This window comes from Cryptotermes secundus, unplaced genomic scaffold (genome assembly GCF_002891405.2).
Source record: "Cryptotermes secundus unplaced genomic scaffold, Csec_1.0 scaffold343, whole genome shotgun sequence".
Taxonomy (NCBI): Eukaryota; Metazoa; Arthropoda; class Insecta; order Blattodea; family Kalotermitidae; genus Cryptotermes; species Cryptotermes secundus.
The window spans coordinates 1,712,382-1,734,827 of NW_019729214.1; the positions used below are offsets into that span (position 1 = coordinate 1,712,382).

A 22,446-nucleotide genomic window follows, 5' to 3' on the forward strand; every position below is an offset into this window, starting at 1 on the left:
CAAGAATAAATATTTTTTTATCTCTCCATGAAGTGTAATAAGAACAATTTTCTTTGTCTTAGAAGCTTCATAAAAGAATAGAAGCGCAAATGCATACAGTAATTCCGAGAACTGGCTTTATATGTTCTAGTTGTTAACTGTATTTAAAGAATTTCGATCATTTAAAGTGTTGCCAACACACACCGACCTTACGTAGGAATTTCACAGTTTATTACAATTATCAATCCCTATCATCATGAAGTTGGGCTATAAAATTTTATTACGCACGTTAATGTACGCATATATCGAAGTACGAAGTTCCAATAAAACCAATTAAGAGCATAACTTCTTTTCATTCCAGAGAACACGTGTACAACTCACTATCACGTGATTAATAAACGTCAACGAATTATTGTATTTTCGTAACACAGTTCTAAACAAAATTTTGTTTGCTGTTATTGAGTATTCTTCAGCAGAACAAAACAGTTGTGCAGTGCACGACTGTCCATCACACGCCAACGGTTGGAAAACCATAAACGAACACAAGAGCCATCTGAACTGCCATTTTGAGAAGGAGATGAGAAGGCGGAAATTTGATCCAATCGTAGTTCTGGTTGATTCCGTCGTAAGATAAAACCGTCTGTTAGTAGCGAGATGTAGCGACAGGTGGCGCTGATGAACTAGGTCATTAGGTCACTCCCTCCCGAACTAGGGCGCTTGGAATACAAAGTGAAACAATCGGTCAACTAGATTTACTATTTTCCGTCGTTTCGTTTGCTGATACGTACAGTGATACTTCCGGGAGTTTTTTCTAAGAGCTCGTTTATTGCCAGAAGTTTATATTAATTTGTGGGGTCTTCTCGAAGACAGATACCACTTAACTGAGATATAATTCCTTGAAATTCTACATTTTGTCGAATACAGAAAGTTTGTTAAAAGCATTTACGCTGATTAACCATTCATACTAAATTCATTTTTGTTGATATTGTGACATGCAGACCCATTGCTGGGCAACGGCTCGGCAAAAACATTCCCGCGGCAACGAATACGCAGGTAACAATCGGACAACTTCCATTGCTATGTACCGTGCTGTAAATATAAAAATAGAGGAAGAGGTGTTTTCTATGTTGTTCGAATATATCCATTGCTGAGAACGGTTGTGTTTTCTATGGATCCGCCTTGAGACTATATAAGTACACCAGTCGTAAATCGAGAAAGGAGCGAGTCATAGACAGTCAAGGAAGAAGGGTTCGGCTGAAGATTGATTGTGATTAAAAGCGATTGTAATAGAAGGCGTTAATGAATCCAGTCATCCAATCCAAAACCCGTTATTATTAGTCACGGAACCATGAACACGTGACAGTTTATTTGCAGACGAATTAACCTGTCCCGTGCTGCGTCCTCAGGTTAAGATATCCATCAAGTACATTTTTGATGCAAGACAGTGAATATGAATGTGAGGATGTGTGTATCCACTGGTTGACTGTGGAGTTTATGATCGTCTAATGTAATCTGAGGATTATATGAAGTGGGAAAGAGCGGTTGTCCTATTTCAAGGCAGATTTTCATTATTCGCATGCAAAAATCGAGAAGATCCACGAGAAATCAAAAGATAGACTCTGCCTCAATTAAGATTGCACTTGATTACGTGTCCAGTACGAAATACACGCATTGTCACTGTGATAAGGTCTTCCGTTAGGGGAGGGAGTTGGACTGGGTTGCTGACACCAGACTCTCAGGGATTAAATACACTACTTTTTTTATTCACCGGTCTATGAGGAAAGTAGAAATTATTGTATAATTACGAATAAATACTCTTCAGAACTAATTTAAAGTGAGTGTAATTATATCGCATTCACGCTTCGTGTTCTGAATGTACCTGGTACTGATTCCTGTCCTCAGGCTGGCTATCCTGACTGAAATTTTACGTGGTTTTCTTCAGTATCCAGGTAAATACTTGTGTGGTACCTTAAATTAGTCAAGGCTCCGTCTTTCTGCATGTCCTATTTTCTGTTATTCACTAATAATTCTATCACTGAACGCTATTACATTTTGGCCATTGAAGGAATTCATGTTTAATCCGTACTTACTGTCACTCAAATATTTGCACTCCCTCCAGAATTAAAATACAGTTACTCGGTACCTCTAACATTAAAGCCAGCCACTTTTTCCTTATTCTGTACGTTTTAGAGACTCGTGTTTCCTTAAAAATACATTCTAGTTACCCAAAAATCTCTGTACTGCAAAGTTAGATTTCTGATGCAGAGATTTCGAACTCTGCATATGGTAACCGATATGCAATTTGGTTACACAAATACAGCAATAATAGGCGATAAAATCAATTATTGTTCCAAGTTAGGATTATATTTTCAAGGATTTGGGGATGGTATTGCTTTTGTGTTATTTCGTACATATTTATTGTGTTCTTTGGAGGAAATCCATTTAAATTCTATACTAAAGTATACATTACGAATTGTCAAGTGTCGTTAAGCTATAGACCCCATTTTGTACGTAACTCAAATAGAATTGATCTGGGCTCTCGCAAATAGCTCATTCTGCGAGAAAAAATGAACGTGAACTAAATAAGTAATAGCTAATTAATGCTACAAGTTTTAATTGAAAAAAACATGGCATATTGAATATTTAACAAAGTAAAACATTTAGTGTTTAGTAGTTTTGCTATGTTTAAATATGCGAGTCTGAGTGTTTAGTGAAACGAGAACAAACACATGAAGAACTTTGAATTGCATCGCTGTAAGATTTACGTCGTAAATTAATAAACGTCAAGGATATGAGGTACTTTATATCGCAAAGAACGCGTTTGGAAGAGGTATAAACCTGTACTGAATTTGTTCTATTGTTTGCTTTTGCTAAGTATTTAAACACTGGTGTGGGAAAGTTTTCTTTTCGCAAATCGTAGCAGAAAGCCTCATAATAATTTAAAATCTTGTATTTATGGCATTAAAAAAAGTAAATCTACTTTTTACCCGGTACGAATCCGTATGTTTTGTTGTATCGAACTCAAAGAAACATGCTTTCACGTAATATAGCAGGAGATAAGATTATGAAAAGGTATTATTCATTATTATATTTTCACTTCGTATCGTCACGTAGAGAAAACAGAAACTAATTGTAATAATTCTGAACTCTGCATAAATAGCAGGAAAGAAAGTTGTAGCTTACGCCATGTTAATGAATCACAAACGTCCTGGCCACATAATCGTACAGATAAGGAGCTTTCATATTATCAAAATACAGAGAAAATATATGTTATCAGGGCCTCGAAGTGTGGCAATTATGAAATAAGGCTTGTTTTCTCTTTAGCTTATGTAGTAAATTACATTTGTTGTTTCGTCAGTTATTTTGTATATTTTAGGGACAGGCTTGCTAATTTCTCATGCATACGTTTGTCTGTAATCAGGAAATTTTAGCGTCTGGAATATAAATATGAATACGTCATTAGCATCTGTAATGGTTCATGAATTCATTCCTGTACATATAAGAACGTTTCCTAACATTAAAATTTAAGGGTACAAATGCCATAATTTCTCTTCTAACATAAATCGATACGAAACGCATAGAAACATAGTATAATGAACAAGACGAGGGTTTGGACCTGATAATATTTTCCCTCAAGAAGATAAATTTGCGTAGTCACGCAAAAATGAGGAACTATATTAAATATAATCCCATCTAGTGTTGAGGTGACGAATGGTTGAAGCACAACTCCGCTCCTCCATGCGTCTTCACAGTGTGGAGCTTTATTATTTAAGCACAGAGACAACACTGGCCTGCTACCTGCTGATTATTTCACCAGACCCTTCCCCTCCCCCTCCCCCTCTCTACCGTTTCCCTATGTAGCCCCACTCACTTCCCTCCTTCTCTTATACGGCTGTATTTACTCGACTGGACTCAGTCTGTTGCAGCTGCTCAAGCTGGTTCGCTCGCGGATTTCTTCTTGTCTTCTACCCTGAAGATGGAGATGATACGTTCCTCTGACACGTCGGTTAACACAATTTCTACACGGCGCTATATCCCAGAGGACGGCTCTCTTCATAGTCACCGCAGTGAAACCTCAAACCTTATAACTTTAACTTTACTTTCAGTTTTCCGAGATGCTGAAACTTTTCTAAGGTCATGAAGTTCTGTAAATTTCTATAAATTATATATAATAAAAATATCGCGATTCGTCCATGCATTGGCGCCCCGCCCCCACCACCACCCTCCTCCAAAATGGATTCACCGTCTGCTGTTAAACAGCGGCAGACATCTTACTCATATCTGAGTTCAGATTCCTGTACTGTCCTGCTCTGGTATGAGAGATTTGGCAGAGCCACGGTTATCAGAGCAGTAAAGCAGCCATCACTCGTAATGCTAATTGTACGCATGATTATTGTGCTGACCGGTTCGGCAAAGGTCGCCTGGAATCGTCATTGTCCGTGCTCTGTTTTTAATATCATCTTCCCAGTCCACGACATTCCAAGTGGGTACTTCCCAGCTGATTTCCTGATCAAAATTCTATGCGTATTCCTTGTCTTCTCTGATGTAAACACCTATATAACCCATCGTGAAATCTTTGAATTCACCGGTGTACAATCTGGACGAGATTTTATGATCACTCCTATCATTGCTGAGTACTATCCACCTCGAAACAACATTGGCCGACAGTCACGATAATTGTTGCTTTACTTAACAATTCCGTTCACTGCTACGAGGTTCCTGGCTCTAGTCTGACTGTCTGAGCTTCGCCACTACACGTATTACCATCTGATGCTCAAACGAAAACTTGACAACAGCTCTACATTCTTCCATCTGCACCGAGTTTTCTGCATCACACACAGGTGAGGCCTTGGAGCTTCAAGTCCCGGCTGAATTATAGAAATATGAGGCGATTACTTCCACATTATCATACCTTCTTACCTTTCATGGGACCAGGTAGTTTCTTTAGCACCATGTTTTGAAATACTTGAAAATTATTTGCAGTAGGGATTAAAATTAAGGCACGGGAGTAACAAGGTTAGCCTGTTCACGAATCAAATTCCAGGTATTTTGTTGAGGTATCATCCCTTTATCAGTCACTGGCATTGCGGAAGTGAAACTGATAGAGAATACAATGGCTGGAGCGTGGTAGTAATGAGGGGGAAGGGGGTCGCTGGGTCGCTGGCATACTGGTTCGCGCACCGTCTCTCCAGCCTGACCCACAAGTGAATGCTGAAGCTGTCTGACTGGATCGCCGCTACCATTCTTGAAGATGGAAACATATGGTCGAAACTGGATCAGCTAAAGCCAGTAGCCATACAAAACGCTCTTAAAACAAAGCGGATAATGGCAAAACTGTCCCTGTAACAGGCCCATAGAGTTGAGACGTCGAGGCTCCCAGATTGTATAGACTTTAGATCCATAGATGGCGGTGAGGTCAGCCTTACTCGCCCCCCCCCCTCCCTTTACCTCCCAGGAAGCTTCCTGGTGCTTATTTCTGTCAGGCTGAGGCAGTATTGCGGTTGGAAAGATTAGGGCAAATAAATCTAATAACCCCATCGGGAATCGAACCCGCGATATTTGGACCTGTAGCATAGTGCCTTAACTACGCTACGAAGTTTGATATTGGGGGCATTCTATTCAAATTTCAAGAAGAGTTTCATTTTTTTTATTGAAATCGAATAAAAATAAAGCTACTTTTATGTGAAGATCTATTTGTGTTTCTATGCATATCTCGATCATAAATTGTTAAATGTTTATTGTAGCTAGAAATGTTCCTAAGACAACGTAGGGAAAAGTGAAACATGTTTTATTTTTACTATACTTTTTACATGTCTTATCGCGTTTCGAGGTAACTGAACGGGTTGTTTCTCTGTGCGTACATTTCCTACACTGAATATTCACAACCAACAGTGGCCTTCTGAAAACATGCGAAGAATTGAGCTTCCTCCCATCTGAATTTTTCGGTCTACTTGTGAAAAAATATATATTTCATTAAGATGTAATTTTACATAAGATCATTCATATTTTTGTTCTTAACATGATAAATATTTACAATATTTTAACTCATTGCAATAAGTATTTAATATTAATGTTGTCTTGTTTATAATTCTCTCTTTTTCCGAATGCTTCTTTTAAGTGTAAGTTATAAACTTATAAAAAATTATTTTTTGTAAAGTTATGCACTGATAAACAGAATATCGTACCGTAGTCTCGGAACTATGTGTGTGGAGACAAGTGCAGAGAACAGGCTGTCGAAAGCTCATTTAGGAAAATCTTTAACGAGCAAAAGCAGACTCATATTCGCAAATTTTCCATTCTCAGTAATCAACAGAATAGGCTTACCCAGCATCAGCCTTCAACAAATTTATTCTCTGTCTTTCCGAACACATTCTCAGAGAGGCGGAGGAAGTAGTTCTCATGAAAGTTTGAATTTTTCCATAACTTATCCACACTCCAACCTGGATATGGCATGTGCTGTGGAATCCGTTGTTTCCAAGCTTCCACAGACCTGGGCACGGAGTTCAGGTGGAAAATCAGGTCCATGTTAGAGAAGCCTAAACCTTCCAGACTTAGCATGACCACAAAGGAGTTGAAAGCAGTCAAATCTTTGAGGCTCAACTAATATATTAGGATTCTTCAGGCAGACAAGGGCAGCTCCACGTTGGTGATTGATGAATCTAAATAAAAGGAAAAGTTGAACACTTTGTTGGAGTTCGGGGTTTATGAAACCTTGCCAACAGCTAAAGTTGATAGGAAAATACAGAAACTCCTTTCCAAGCTTCATATTGATCAAAAACAGAAGTTGACTCCTTACCACAGCAAACCTGCCCATCTATTTGTTATTCCCAAGATCCATAAAAAAGTCATTCCCCTGAGGCCTATAGGGAGTTCTATTGGTTCCCCTTGCTATGCCCTGGCTGGCTTTCTCCGTAAGATATTAGGTCCTCTTGTTGGAAAATCCTTAGTTAAAAATTCGGGACACTTCGTACAGTTGTTGAAGTCTGTAAGTCATCAATCTTCAGATACCTTCGTTAGTTTTGACGTCGTTAGTCTTATCACCATTGTTCCAGTCGACGAAGCCCTACAAGTCACCAGAAATAAGCTCCACAACAATGACACACTGGCGGGACAGTCTATCTTGCAGACCAAAGCCATCATGAGGCTGCAGGAGGTTTACCTGAGAACCACACATTTTTAGGTGGACGACAAGTTCTTCCAACAGAAAGGTGGCATGGCTAGGGAAAGCTCCCTATCACCCACTGTGAGCAACTTCTTCATGAAGCTATAGACTCGGCACAACATAAACCGTCGCCGTGGCTCCGGTGCGCTGAAGACGCGTTTGTGGCCTGGCCTCATGTTCCAGAGCGGTTACAGGATTACCTTAGCCACCTCAATATTTTAAGGCCGTCCATCCAGTCCACCATGGAAACAGAATCAGACAGTCCAATTTCCTTTCTTGATATGCTGGTCAGCAGGGAAGAGACGACACTAGCCACCAAAGTCTACAGGAAACCCACCCACTCTGGCCGGTACCTCAACTTCAACTCTAGCCATCCGCCGCATGTGAAAAGAGGTTTGATTCGGAGTCTGCACAACAGATCTTCCACAATATGCCAAGAACGACAGGACCAGGTTAGTGAAATCAGCAGCCGGAGAAGTGACTTCCAGCTCAACGGTTATCCGCAAGGTTTCATTAACTCCAAAGGTAGCAGTTGTCCGAATAAAGAGCAAATCCCCAGGACTCTTTGTACATCCCATATGTGAAGGGTGTTTCTGAGAAGTTCAAACGTATAGGGAGTCGATACAACAATAAGATGATATTCAATAATAAACACACTCTTACGAGTTCACTCATGAAAGCCAGGCCGGAAAGAGATCCTCAACAGACAGCACAGTGCAACTACAGTATTCCCGTGAATGTGAGAGAAGCTACTGTACAATGGCGAAACTGAGAGACCTCTAGCCGTGAGGATCCGTGAACATAAGCACAATCTTGTAGAAAAAGTCAAAATTAGCCCAACGCGCATATGAAGAGAGCCACTAAGATGGGATGATGCTAGGATTTTGGAAATTGAAAGTAACAACACGTATAGAAAATACAAGAAATCGGCCCATACGGCATGCTCAACCAATCCAATCAGCCAACCCAATCTGGCCATTTCTCCCCCCTGGAACCCCCTTGTCAACAATGAGGTTACAAACTCACAGAGAAGATCGATATGACGTGACAGACTCTTCATTGGTTTCCATAAGGTTTCATTCTCGAGTGTTTACTCCAAAAATGGCGCTGACGGTAGATAATACTTGTCTTCAAAAATTTTTCCAATTTCTTTGCACTGGGGCTCATGCACTTGGTTTTGTTAGCTAAATTTGTAGCAACAATTTTTGCCTCCTCTTCTGTCCTAGTTCCACGCATGTGCGTGCTCTATCACAATTTTGTTGCATATTTTATTGTTATATCCCGCCGAATTAACCTGATCTCATGTGATTAAATAGCTGTGTGAATCTGACTGATTGACCATGATCGAGGTTAACTCTTCCTAAGGGACCCAACTGAATAGGTGTCTTCCCCCTCACATGAGGACAGAAAAAGATCCATTTTCTTGTCTCTAAAATGCCGGACGACTGAAGAAGTCCAAAACCCCAGTAATTCTGATGAGGCATAATCTTTAACTTGAGACGAAAGGGAAAAGGTTCCTTTTTAATTCCACCCTGCAGTTTACGTGCTGTGTGAAGAACCCTCATTTTTACCGAAACACAAATATTTAATCAATATGATCATAATTACTCGCTATAATCATAAGTAATCACTGACATTGTATAAATAAGAGAAGTGAGTGAAATAACAAATTACTTGATGCATCCCGTAAATCCGAGAATTAATACATTTAGTCAACTGAGTCTGTCAATTTCGCAACGGTTTCATTGTAACGGTCCACGTAGGCATTGACAGGAAAGGAACCTACTTAAAATGTGGACTTCTCTATTAGGCCCAATTAATTACTTTATGTTGTTTTCCATATGCATTGATACCGAGGTTCCATTATATCCTTTATCAGAACTTGGGTTCTTCTCAAAGAAGCATTCATAATCCCTTTTGAGATTCATAAACGCACAGGACTGTAGCTGTAATGGATGAATGGAACAGTAAGTAGATATTTGGAGCAATGAGCCATTTTTCTTCCTTTGTTTCATGTGTTCCTAATAATATCGGTTATCGTGTCTGCACTGTGTGGGCAGCAGGTAGTCTAGGTGACCGAGCAAACGCTGGCTGGGTGAACGACCTCTCTCACTCGCTGATTGCCGCCATTTTCCCTGTTGCCTGGCGGATGTGACGTTTGCGCTCAAGGAATCCGGTAGTCGCCACTTGACTGCCGACTCTCAGCCAGATATAACGGTACTTCCCCGCGCTGCTCTGCTCAGAGCAGACCTGGCACTGAAGCCCCCTCCATCACCACTTGCACTGAATGCACTTCCGTCGTTGCGAGAAAAGTACGTTTATATTTCCGATTGTCGGGACAAATGTAAGTCTGTAAACATAACATACTAACCCGTATTTAAGAAACGATTAAGGATGCGCATTTAAGAGATCGATTTAAAATGACTGTAAGATTTGTTTGAAGAAATGGGGATGCATTACTAGTCCGGACTATGCGCATTCCATTTCATTCATAGAATATTGAAATTAAGGAGATTGAGATGGGTTGAACATGTTGCATGCATAGGAAATCAAGACGTAGAAAAATACATAGTTTAGACAATAATGAAAATGGATATTTGGGCGACCAGATAGTAGATGGAAATGCAATATTAAATGGATTTTGTGTAAATAGACTTTAAGAACTTGCTGGTTATGTAATCTAGTGGCAATGACGAACCTGAGGGTTCGTTATACAGAGGTTTCTTGGCCACATAATTAACTGTAGACATCGTAATGAGGAGAGTAGAATTAGAATCGGGTGAATGTTCTTATATTATTTTCAATTGTTTTCGGAGGAAATTTGCCCACTGGAGCTGTACTTGTACTTACGTTATGGCAGGGAAGTAGTGTGATGTTGAGCATGAGACCACAAGAACCTGTGTGTAGGAGGAAATACCAGCATAAGTTAGATAACTCATCATTCTCAGCAACATTCGGTTAGTGAGCACAATGCGATATCTCTGAGAACTGCTAAATTGTAGTCAGACTGTGGAAAATATCTAAAAATATGTGATGTGAAATTGATTACAAATTTTCATCAATAACAACACTTTAATTAATTAAGAAATATTTCCTTGTAATGAAGTGGAATTTGACTTAATGTTGAAGATGCCGTCTTCTGGGATGTGGCGCCGTGTATTTTTTTAACTGAAGTTTCGGAGGAAAGTAATGCCTACATCTTCAGGGTATAAAAATCTGCGAGCGAGGAACAGACAGACACCTGCTCACGCTGGTTCATCGCTTGCGAATTTCTTATACTCTGAATATGGAGGCGATACGTTCCTCCGAAACGTCGGTTAACAAAATATCCTACACGGCGCCACATCCCAGAAGACGGCATTTCTTCATACTCGTAGTCACAGCCGTGAAAACCTCAAATCTTAGATAACTTAATGTTTTGTCGGATTAACCATTCTATCCATGTTAGGTGGGTCCCTTGCCACCACGGCATGGCGTGTCCTCAGGTTGCGGATGGAGGAGACACTCTCCAGATATGGAGGGCAGTAACGAATATATTGAATAAGCAATCGCGGATAGTCGACAAGTTATGGTCCTCCAGCTTGGGGGCTGGGCGTGGAGCTAACAACTTTTCACATCAAAAAAATAAGCTTGTTATCAAAGATCACAAGAAACCTCGAATGTGGGGCTGTGTGAGAACAGGGTGTTGAGAATATTTGGACCGAAGAGAGATGAAATCACGGGAGGTTAGGGAAAACTGCATAATGAGGAGCTTCATAAATTATACTCTTCTCCAAATATAATTAGAATGGTCAGGTCAAGGAGGATGAGGGGGCAGAGGCATGTAGCACGAATGGGGGCGAAGAGGAATGCATGTAAGATATTGGTGGGAAAGCCAGAAGGAAAGAGACCACTAGGAAGACCAAGACGCAGGTAGGTCGACAATATTAAAATGGATCTTAGAGAGCTAGGATGGGATTGTATGGATTGGATTGAACATGTTAATGAACCTTCTGGTTCAATAAAATGCTGGGAAGTTCTTGAGGAGCTGCACAATCGGTGGCTTCTCAAGAAGGCCTCACTCCATGAGTGAGTGATTAATCACCCCATTATATTTGAAGCAGTGAAAACAAATAGCATTTGTATTCTGAACATTATTCTTGATATACCTTAAGCAGCAAGTATCAGAGGTTCTTTCCTCGTGGTGAAAGTAGTCGCAGCGTGAAACTCGCAGGTTTTTTAGTCCCAGGGTTATGGTTGCCTCTTCGTGGCAGTGTATCTGGTGTCTTTCCCTGGACATTGTAGTGTGGTTCCTGCGAGTTAAGATTAGGAAGTACATGATTCATTTTTACGTATATCCTCCGCGCAAATAAGATTAACTTCGTTTCCATCAGCTACTTTCATCTCTGTTACCTTGAACTCGCTAAAGGCTGTATTTAATCTTTCAGGTATAACACAGTGTAATTACTGTTATGCCCAGTTTATTTGAAGAACTGAAAACGAACACAGGTCTAGTTGCTGTTCCCCTGTTTCGTGAATACATCACTCCGTATGTGACAATAAAATTAGTGTTCCGTTACGCTCCAGTCCAATTCAATTTAAGCTTTATCGTTTGTTGTTAACGCCTGAGAGATCGTTATGCCCGCATTACAGTCAGGACGGAGAAGTTGCCGCACAAGCACGGCACTCTTCCTTCTAGACAGATGAAAGAATTTTCTTGTGTATCACTTCGGTGTGTCGAGGCAAGCAAGGTGAGTTGGAAGTTGAATCAATGTTCCCGATTTAATTTTCTTTAATTGCAGGTATGAGATTGCTTTCTCCTGAGTTTGTATCTCCTCAGAACCTCTTGTTTTATTAGCGACTGAAGCGAGGTAGCAGAACGGAACATTGAACCTACTTCAAATCGCAATATTTATGAGGCATGCAGGGGAGATACAGATTCGCTGACTTGGTGTGAATGCCCTCTTAGAGAAAGAAAGAGAAAAAAGAGAGCATGCGCCAATTTTACGTCACCGTTATCATTATATATGTATATACCAGCCTGACTATACCATTAACTTGCTCCTACCGAGTACGTTGACCCAGTTTTCGCGCGGTCAATGCCCTCAGATGACTCGGCCTCTCAGTCTCTCGGGAAATAAAAGCGAAACGGGTGCGTTCACCGGGTTTCGTCATTTTCTTCCTTGTCTGATGCTTGTGTTTATCATTACAGTTTTTTTTATTATTAACTACAGTTATAGGCTACTGCAGATTTTTGAAATTATATTTTCGTATGTTGTGTCTTCTAGTGCAGGGATTTTCGTCTGCAATTGATCAGTTAGTCGTTATTCTGTTAAAAGTGATCATGTACATTGGAAATGAAACGATGCTCTAAAGACGAGAAGGTGATAAGAAATTAAATATGAATATTAATGTAAAGTAAAAAGTTAAAGTAAAGCTATCCCTCTAACAGACCGTGAAGGCCCATAGGGTTGTGATACGTTGAGGGTCCCACATTATCTAGACAATCGGCTCAAAGATGGCGGTAAGGTTGTCAGCCTTACGCGCCGGCTGCTCTTTACTCCCCAGGAAACTTATTTAATTAATTCCTGGTGCTCATTTTTGTTAGAGGCTGAGTCGACCCCAGGGCCATAGTGCGGCTTGAAGGATTAGGTCAATTTAAAAAATCCAATGACCTCATCGGGACTTGAACCCACGACCTTCCGGCTTGTAGCATAGTGCCTCAACCAACTACAATGTACAGAAATCATCAAATTTCTTAGTTAAGAATACATATATAGAAATTGTGACACTTTGAATTAGACACTGAAGCGATATAAAACTTCTTCATAACTCTGCCCTGTTCTTAGTATCTAATAACATCCGGTTTCTGGATTGTCATGTAAAAGTGTCACAGTGATATAGAATTGGATACAGATACCAACACTGACCAATTCCAATTTTTAAAGATTACAGATTGATAAGGAAATTTATGTATTTTATTTACCTAATGTCCTACTTGTACATTGTTTTCACAGAAAGCCGCTAACATAAGTCCCATTTAATTACCCCTCGATATATATACGGTATATTAACACACATATACATATAGGCAAACTTACTCAAGGGATATATATATATGTGGTCATACATACAGATAGGCATGCATGCATCACTCATAGATACTTCTATTTATTACTTTTATTTTTAAGGTGGAGTGAGATTGCGTCCCTTGGTACTTAGGCTGTAAATGGTCCATTTGAAGCATTTTATGACATGAAAATTGGCAGGCTAAACCGAAATACTCGGAGAAAGCCTGTTCCATTGCACTTTATCCAACACAAAGCCCACATGATTTGATCTTGGACTGAGCTTGAGTCATCACGGTGAGGATACATACTTCTGCATGTGTATATACATCCATACTTGTAATGTTTCACTGTAAAGACAGTGGCGGGTCCTGAATATCTTCCAGTCCTCGTCACAAACAAATTAAACAAGGACATGAGATGTAAGATTTGAGGTTTTCACGGGAGTGAACTATGTAGTCTGTTAGTACATGTTCACGCTGGTTCATTGCCCGCGGATTTTCTTCTTTTTTATTCTACCCTGAAGATGGAGGCTATACGTTCCTCCGAAACGTCGGTTAACACAATACCTACACGGCGCCACATCCCAGAAGACTGCTTTCTTCAAGGATATGAGAGACGCATCTTATTAGCAAGATGTTCTGTAGGAATACAGAAAAGCAAAGAATTGTCTAAAAATGCCTGGTTTCAGCTTCGACTCATCCAATAAGCACGTGCGGCAGACCGTGGGTGTAGAATATTTCATGTTATGGATAGAGGTCAGAATTGTAGACCAAGTACTTGCGAGAAGAGTAGAACAAGTAACAGAGAATAAGATTTTCAGTTCCGAAAACAAAAGTGAGTAATAGCTGGAAAGAGAGAGAGAGAAGTGAGGTCGAGGAACCGAAGAAGAGAACATAACAGCGAGTGAGCTGACGTTCCCGCGGCGAGGTGAACGTACTCTGATGACCTTCCATTATTACTCGGGCGGTCACTGTACATTGCATTGTGGAGCAGGGCGGGTGTAGGATTAGCGGTCACTGGTCACTCACCCCGCAGCTCACCCAAACTTCTCTCTTTCTCTCTCTTGCTTTTAAATCGACCACACGGCTTTATTATTGGCCACTAGAAATCTTTAGTCGCCTGTTATTCTTCCGGTTTCAGTGATGAGGAACTTAACGGGGGTAGATGTTTGACGTCGTGACAGGCGAGGGTCGAGTGCCTCTGCCCCTTTGGGCGAGGTTCTTTATAAAAAAGTGGTAGGGAGATGCCTGTGATACAAACTTACATTTTAAACACGAACACTTAAGGAGTCCAGCCTTCGAATACCTTCCTCGTATGTAGCAGATTCCTATGATCTGTTTGATAGGGTTTTAAGTTAGTTTCATGGTTCCTGTACCTACTGCATCACTGAAGGGAATGAGGGCGTGTATGGAAAGCTCCATCCATTCTCGTCCTCGGCACTAAGACGAGTGGGTATTCTGTGCTCAAGGAGGACATAACAGAAAGATGCATGCGAAGGTAATTTAAAATATGCAGTCATGTCTTATTTGAAGCTACTGTCGCGTTATTCACTTAGAGAAAATCAGTAAAAGTCAGTCAGGATATGTCGATCTAGATTCGAACTCAGTAACTCCCGAATGCGAAGCAGGAGCTCTTACCACTGGACCGCGGAGTTCCGAGTACAGTAAACAAGCAAGGAACTTTTTGGCTCTGAAGATGCAGGCTATATGTTCGTCCTAAACGGTGGTGGGCTTACACCAGACTACACGGCGTTATACCTCAGACAATGACCAACATAATACCGATAAAAACAACTTTATATAACTTTTTGCTTTAATCTGAGATGTAATTGCATCTAAGGAGTTCGAAGTTCGGCGGAAGAAATATCAAATAGCCCAGTGGTTACCATATATACCACCTGCATTAACACCCTAAAACTTTTAATTCTGAGAGCAGAATGTTTCGGATCGTTCTCCACAATAAACAGGGATTGCTTCACTAACCAACATTAACTGGTTGATCTTCGTAGCAGAGACGTAATGTGTTCCCTGTGAGGTACGAACTGAACTTTTGTATAGTATTTAGAAGAAATCTCTGTAAAGATAATGCGGAATGCATAGTTTTCACATGAACGTAGGATTATCACTGCTCGCGCCTTCACGTTACCAGACTCTCCATTGTTGCGGTAGGACGGCCGATCAGCACGTCGGCCCGTTTATGACGTCAGAATACATCATGATTCAGGTGTACTGTACTGCATGTATCGCCCCCTACTTCAGTGACGTCAACGGTAGGAAGGGGCGGAGTGGGAGTACTTATGAAGTCGAAAATGAATAGTGAATTCTAAGAACACGAGGATGTGTTTGGTTTTCCTGTACTCCCATAACACGTATGGCAGGTGAATGGGTGAGTATGTTCCACATTTTACCTGCGATCGGTTCGAACTCTTTCGTCAATTCTAATGACATTTATTCTGAAATCCAGGAAGTCTTGCCACCTATAACGAAAGCTTTTCACCACATCCATTTCTTTTCTAAGAGCGATGAATGTGCGGTTTTCTAACACGACATACTGTAGTTTCCTTGTCTTCTTCTGCTTCTTCCCTCCCTGACGTAGTGTTTACAGTGTTTGCCACACTTGTCCGGTCAGTGACCCCCTACGATAATATGGTCCACTATGATATGACAGGGGATTTGGCACGCACATGCTCTAAATTGATACACAGCCACATGAGAATTTGAAATATACACCCAGTTACGGACCCTTAACGAGGCCGCGCTGTACCCAATTGTGAACTGACAATTTCAGTATTTCGAGAAGCTAACAGATATACAGTTTCATCTTTTAGAACAAATGAGGATGCTAAGGTAGACTTATGGTACAATAAAGACAAGGAAATTACACTTCGTTAAAGTAAATATAATTTTATGAAATTACAACGAGAAATTTATGAAAATTTGTCGGTTGAATGCAGCATCACGCTAATCGTACCGAGCCTGAAATGATTGTACATCGAGTTACGAAGTCTCCCTAGACGATGTGACGTAGACATTGATAGAACCGAAGAACGCGTCGCCCCCATATCCAGGGTAGATAAATCCGCGAGCGGGGAACCAGCGTCGGCAGGTGGCGTTCCTCCGAAACGTCGGTTCACACAAGATCTACACGACGCCACATCTCGGAAGACGGCATTCTTCATACTCATCGCTGTGAAATCTTGAAATACTACATTGATAAAACGGTTGCAGATACAAGGCGCACTTGATTGCTCAGTATCTTGCCTGGCCTTGTTATTAAGATAATTTAAAGAAAATAATTTAAATATTCATGTTCATAATCCAGACCTGAAATAAAGAATTTCATACACGTTAAATAACGTCAAATAACTAGAAATTCCAATCATAACTCATAGTGTCTGTTTAATGTTCCATTGGTTTCTAGTCCAATAAATCTATTGCTCTGGTATTATTGTTACTATTGTATTTCTGTGAACAGCTTATTGCTTAAATACAGACTCGTATACGTTAAATCTGTTTTACACGTTTACAACTGCTTACTTAAGAACCAATACGCAACAGCGTCCAGACTGACTCTGGTGCTCACACAGCGTCCTGTCCAATGGGTACCGGCGGCTCTTTCCCCGGGGTAAAGCGGCAAGGGCGTGAAGCTTACCACCCACCTCCAACTAGTGTCGGCGTCACTAAAAACGTGGATCTATACATCAACTCCCCCATTCGTCTTCATTAATTCATTGTCCCTGTGCTTAATTAATTAAGCACAGCGACAACTTTACGTTTTACTTCACACATAACACATATGTGAGTTCATAATCTATCTCTGCCGTATTTGACCTGCCTACTTCCACTGAGTTCTCTCTATCGAACGAAACGCTAAAGAAAATGTTCGCACGATCACCATGTTTTTATATTACTTAAAAAATACCAACTTAATAAAATTTGCATTCTTTCGCAAGATCTATTGCCATATATCACTTCTTTACCCTAACGTAAGCGACGGTACTGGCGCTTCACAAGTTCGCACGCCCACCATGCTGTTATTGCTGATTGTAGGAGTTGCTGGAGTTGCCTCTATGGCATAATGTCTTTACGGCGTTTAGTGAAAATCGGTCAAATGCTTCAATAATTGCAAGAGGTGGGAATACATTTTTTTAAGGAAGGAAAGTAGGCTTCAGATTGAGACTTCGCTCTGTACTGTTTCATGACAAATGTGTGGGAAATTATGCAGACTCTAAGCCCCAATCAAATTCAGCGCGGTTCCGGTTGTTCTTAGCAGTACAGGAGTAATAACAGAAGGCCTCAAAAAAAATTTGGTTCGATGCAGGGTCGACACTACACGGATTCATTACAGAAGACTTGGAACTTTGCGCAGGTCAATAAAATCGCAACAGCTCGAAACTTACGCCTAGAAATAGGATCATTTGAGATTCAAGTGGAAAGAACTCGGACCAGAACCTGAGGAATGATTTAAACGTCAATGGAACACTGCCCAAATTTATGCAAAGGTTTAACTGCTGAAATTTTGAACCTTAGAAATGAAGATCATGTCTAATCTAAGATATAAGCTCTGTAACAGTAATTCGAGGAATAATTCTTATAACGGTAACAGTGCTAATACCGTGGCTAATAATAATAATCATGTAATGAAGTCTGGGCACATGATTTTCGGTTCTTCTTACACATCCTCGGTTTTATTCCTACAGACTGGGCCAATGACGTATCAGTTTACTTCAAATTAATATCGCTATGCAGATGTACAGTGTATTTAGCGAGAACGCGTCACGCCTTAGCCGTAGGTTTTAATATTATGAGCACAGCCAGCAATTCTGAAATAATTGATATTGGTAATGGACATGAATGTGTTATGTAATGATGAGATCACCATTTAGTCAGTAGCGTGGCTGACTTGTCCGTAAAAAAAATCCCATGTGCATCGTATACAGATTGTGACTTAGAGGTAAAATTGCCCTCTTTCTTAATCTCAGTGCTAGATGGGAATTAGTTATTTGTTCTTTCCCATGTTTAGGACTCTTACAAGGACAATCCTGGAAGTGGTAATGATGAAGATCAGAACTTTTCCACCCTTAGATGAATCCAGTTATTTTAGTGACAGGGCTGTTACTGCACAAACCTGTGAATTTGGACCCATTTGTCTATAACAAAATACTTAGTTTTGTTGGCTCAATTTTAGGGGATAGATTGCAGGACTTGAGGCTCTCACAAAAGTGGTCTTTCGGGATGTAACGCTGTACAGTCCGTTGAAAATCAACCGACGTTTCGGAGAAACGTGTCGGCTTCATTTCCAATGCCGAAGAATATCCAAACAACAAATCAACATGAAGGAGGTAGCAAACAACGGACATCGATTATCCCCACCGAAGTTTTACATAGTTTTTCTCAGTCTCTCCAGGTAAATGTCAGGACAACACCTCAATTAGGACATGACCACAACTTGCTTGCCTTATTCTTTCATCCTGAAGGTGGAGGTGACGTGTTCCTCCGAACTTTCAGCGTACTGCATAGCGTTAGTTCCCAGCAGCCAGACATCTTCATTTCATGAGTGTCGATTAGGTGTTTTACAGTATCACGTTGCAACACTGTGTTCTACAAAATGTAGTAAAATTATTCACTACATGTTTCAACAAATGTGGTCATCATCAGGTGTTAAAACTCACCTCCACAACGGGAAAGAATGCAACCCACCAACTGAAAAAACATATGCGCACCAAGAGGACCTATATATATATTTAACAACACAAGCAACAACAGAAGACGGCAGTTTCCTCGTCAAATAATTTTAACATCCGATGATGACCACACTAGTCGAAGCATGTAGTGCTGGACTTTTAAAACTTCTAAAGCGAATAAATTTTAATACATTTTATAGAACATAATGTTGGACGTGAGCGTGTAAAACACTAATCTACATTAGGTGCAACAGGATGCTATAATGTAATATTATTCATTTCATGAGTTGTTTTCTTACACTCGCATAAACACCACCACCGCTGTCCTTTTGGAAGTGCCGTTACGTTGATGTATTGTACTTGAAACCGTGTCGGAGTATTGAGGTATGCTGTTTGTCAAAAATTCACGAAGGGCAAAGACAAAGTTTCACAGTGTGGATTTTCTTGACCTAATTCATTAAGGGGACGAGAGGTATGGAACTTTGTTACTCCACGGCCAAACAACGAATGACGCAGGAGATGAGGACAGAGAAAATGTAGGCCTCAGAACCGTACCGTTACACGCACGCACAAACACACTAGTAGCAGCAGTTTACAACGAGAATGACGAAATCAGTTTCTGTCTCTCTTTACAGGCCGACTTTAACTAGTATGACAGAGACGGATATAGAGAGAAAGAGAGAAATGAGTGAGGGGGAGGGGGGATACTCTCGCTTTCATGGCGTGGACTGGCCTCGGTTCATTTTGCTAGCAGGGCATGCAACAGACCGAGAGAGGGTGAACGACCGGGAACTGGGTCACAACCGATCTAACTGTAGATGAACTCGGTCCCCCTCTGTTCCCCGCGTCTTCCCTTACCGAGTCCTGGCTGAAGCTGAGTTCATTTCAGTCAGGCTGCTATCACGGATCGAACGCAACGTGCATGGTCTGAGGCTTGTGCCAACGCTTATCAATACAGGGAGATAAATTCCCGTGAGGGAAGCGAACAGTGACTTTGGCTGCATATAGTGTGCTAGATCTCCAAGTGAACACAATTGGAATATAAGAAAGAGTGTTAGACCATATTATTTATTAATAATAGTTGCCAAAGGCGTTTGTCCCTTCCGTGGGATGTTTTCTTTATGACAGTGACATGGCTATTATGACCTATACGGAATCGTTACATGATTTTACTCATCGCGACAATAGTGGTGCTGAAGAGAGTCTACAGACCCTTAATAAGAATAGTGGTGTACAGTGTGTATCCGACTGTGAACATCATCAGATTGATTCTAGTGTTCCGCCTTCTTCGCAGGGGTTTTTCCGACGCAGTATCCAACAGAAGATCCAATACCGCCCTTGCACCAAGAATCAGCAGTGTTCAATCCTGAGAATCAACAGGAACCGCTGCCAATACTGCAGGTTGAAGAAGTGCATTGCTGTCGGCATGAGTAGAGACGGTAAGCTCTTTCCTTCAATGCTCACTCTGTTTAACGTAATGGTCAATTGTACGAGTCATAAAGTCCTGACCCACAATGAAACGAACTCCTCATATTTGAGGTTCTCACATTGGTGACTATGAGGAGTATTACTGTCTTTTGTAGTGTTATGCCGTGTAGTCTGGTAGAAAATTTCCTAGGTTAAGCCCTGAAGATGGAGGCATTATGTACCTCCGAAACATCGCTACATTTCTACCGGACAACAAGGTGTGTAACATCCCGGAATATATTAGTCTTCGACTGACTACTCGGTTAGAATATGCGCGCGCCCAGACAGATGTCTCGTGTATGTCCCATATAGGTATTGAACTGTGCTGTTCTCTGCTACTTCAATTATTGCATTGTTAACACGAACCGCTTCGTAAATAGCAATATTTAATCACTCGACACAAAATAATCTTGTTTATATCCACACTTAGAAAGAGCTAACCCAACAGAGTAGGTGTTTCCCCACTCACCTGAGGACGGAAACAGATCCACTTTCCGAAACGTTGTGTTTCCTAATTTTTAGAACACCGTACGACGGAAAAAGTAAAAAAAAAACAATTCTGATTATTATACACCATCGTCAGAACCCTTTAGAATCTATTTGACAGATTAATTTATGTGTAGCTTCTTGGTGATAAATTTTCAGTATTAGAGACAATGTAAAAAAGAATTCGCACACTGAATGTTCCATTATGTAGGTCAAGTAGTTCCAAATTTTGTTTGTTCACAAATATAAAATTCTGTACCACCTTGCCTCTCTATAATACTGAGGAAGGGAAAAGGGAAACAAATTTGTAAGACAGTATCGCCGTGTTCAGTCAACACAGCAGTGTGTATAGCTACACATGTTTCGACCATTTCTTGCCATGGTTAGGTACGTACGTTCACTTGTTATTGTGGCGATTGAACATAACGCTGACTTGTACACACACAATATGACGCTGAAATACAAATCTGTAACTGTTTCAATCCTGTGGCAGCTACGTTTCAGTGTGACGTAATGCAGTTATGACAGTACAGTCTCCTGGAATCACTTGTTACGTGGACAGTTGATGCGAAAGTAGTGAGAAACAGAGGAAGGTTCATTCACCTCGGTACTGCGTTCAGTGGGTCACCTGGCCATATGACGCGACGCGACGCGACAGATTCGAAAGTTGTTTCCATCAACAAACTGCAACCACATACTCGGCAGTTATTGCAGCGCCTTCGTAACATAATCCTAACTAGCAAGCCGTTATGTAATAGCCTACATTTCTGTTTGGCTACTGAAACTTTGTTGAGGTCATAAAATCGTGATCTTTTATGATTGCGTCTGTGTGATTGATGTAAGAAATTTCTTGAGCAAGTCTTGTGCCCAATACCTCTCAGAACTGACTCCCGTCTAAATTTATAGCAAGGTTGGATAGGTGTAGTCCATACTGGAATATACAACTTTCCAACGTGCGTTCTGGAAGCTCATAACTGTTACAAATACATTTTCTTCGCACATACAGCAAAGACTGGCACCATTGCCATGTTTTTATTGTTCACTTAATATAGATTCTGTAGGCATGCGTATGAGCTCTCTCTGTACCGAATTTTACTTGTCCAGATCCAGTGATTCATTACTCACCACCCTCAATAATAATAACAAGAAAAACCAGTAATAAAAGTTGCATGTTTTCCAAAGAAATGTTACCATACACAGTAATAAGACCATATATTAATGACGCTTGTGCCTTTCCTGCCTCACATGGTCGTGTTAATATTACTGAGTGTCAGAAATTAAAATTGCCAGTTTTGGGCACACATGAATAACATAATGTCCAAACCAAATCTTATGAAAACCCATCCAGGCTTATACAGGTAGCATATTCTTACATTATGAGCGATATTGTGCATGAAACCTTAATCTGCAGTTCCTAATTCACTGAAGGGGCAAATGAAAAGGGCTTTGAAATATCACCAGCAATAAAACTGTAACATTTTATGTAAAAGAAATCGATCTAGTGCTTAATTGAAGCACTATGCTGTGAAGATTTACTGGGAAGTGGAAATATAATTTCGAGAGATCTTTACCCCGCCACTAGATAAAGACGAGCGTGAAATTCAAGCTCTGGCCGCCTT

At 40.6% G+C, this 22,446-nt stretch overlaps 1 protein-coding gene across 3 annotated transcripts in view; it reads left to right on the forward strand.

Annotated features, from left to right (window-relative positions):
- Positions 1 to 22,446, forward strand: part of LOC111865418 (ecdysone-inducible protein E75) — a 253,048-nt gene that overhangs the window by 215,950 nt on the left and 14,652 nt on the right. For all 3 annotated transcript variants that reach the window (XM_023853432.2, XM_023853434.2, XM_023853433.2), the window contains exon 3: positions 20,169 to 20,313. In XM_023853432.2, the coding sequence (XP_023709200.1) occupies positions 20,169 to 20,313 (145 nt within the window). The remainder of the gene's footprint in view (positions 1 to 20,168; positions 20,314 to 22,446) is intronic.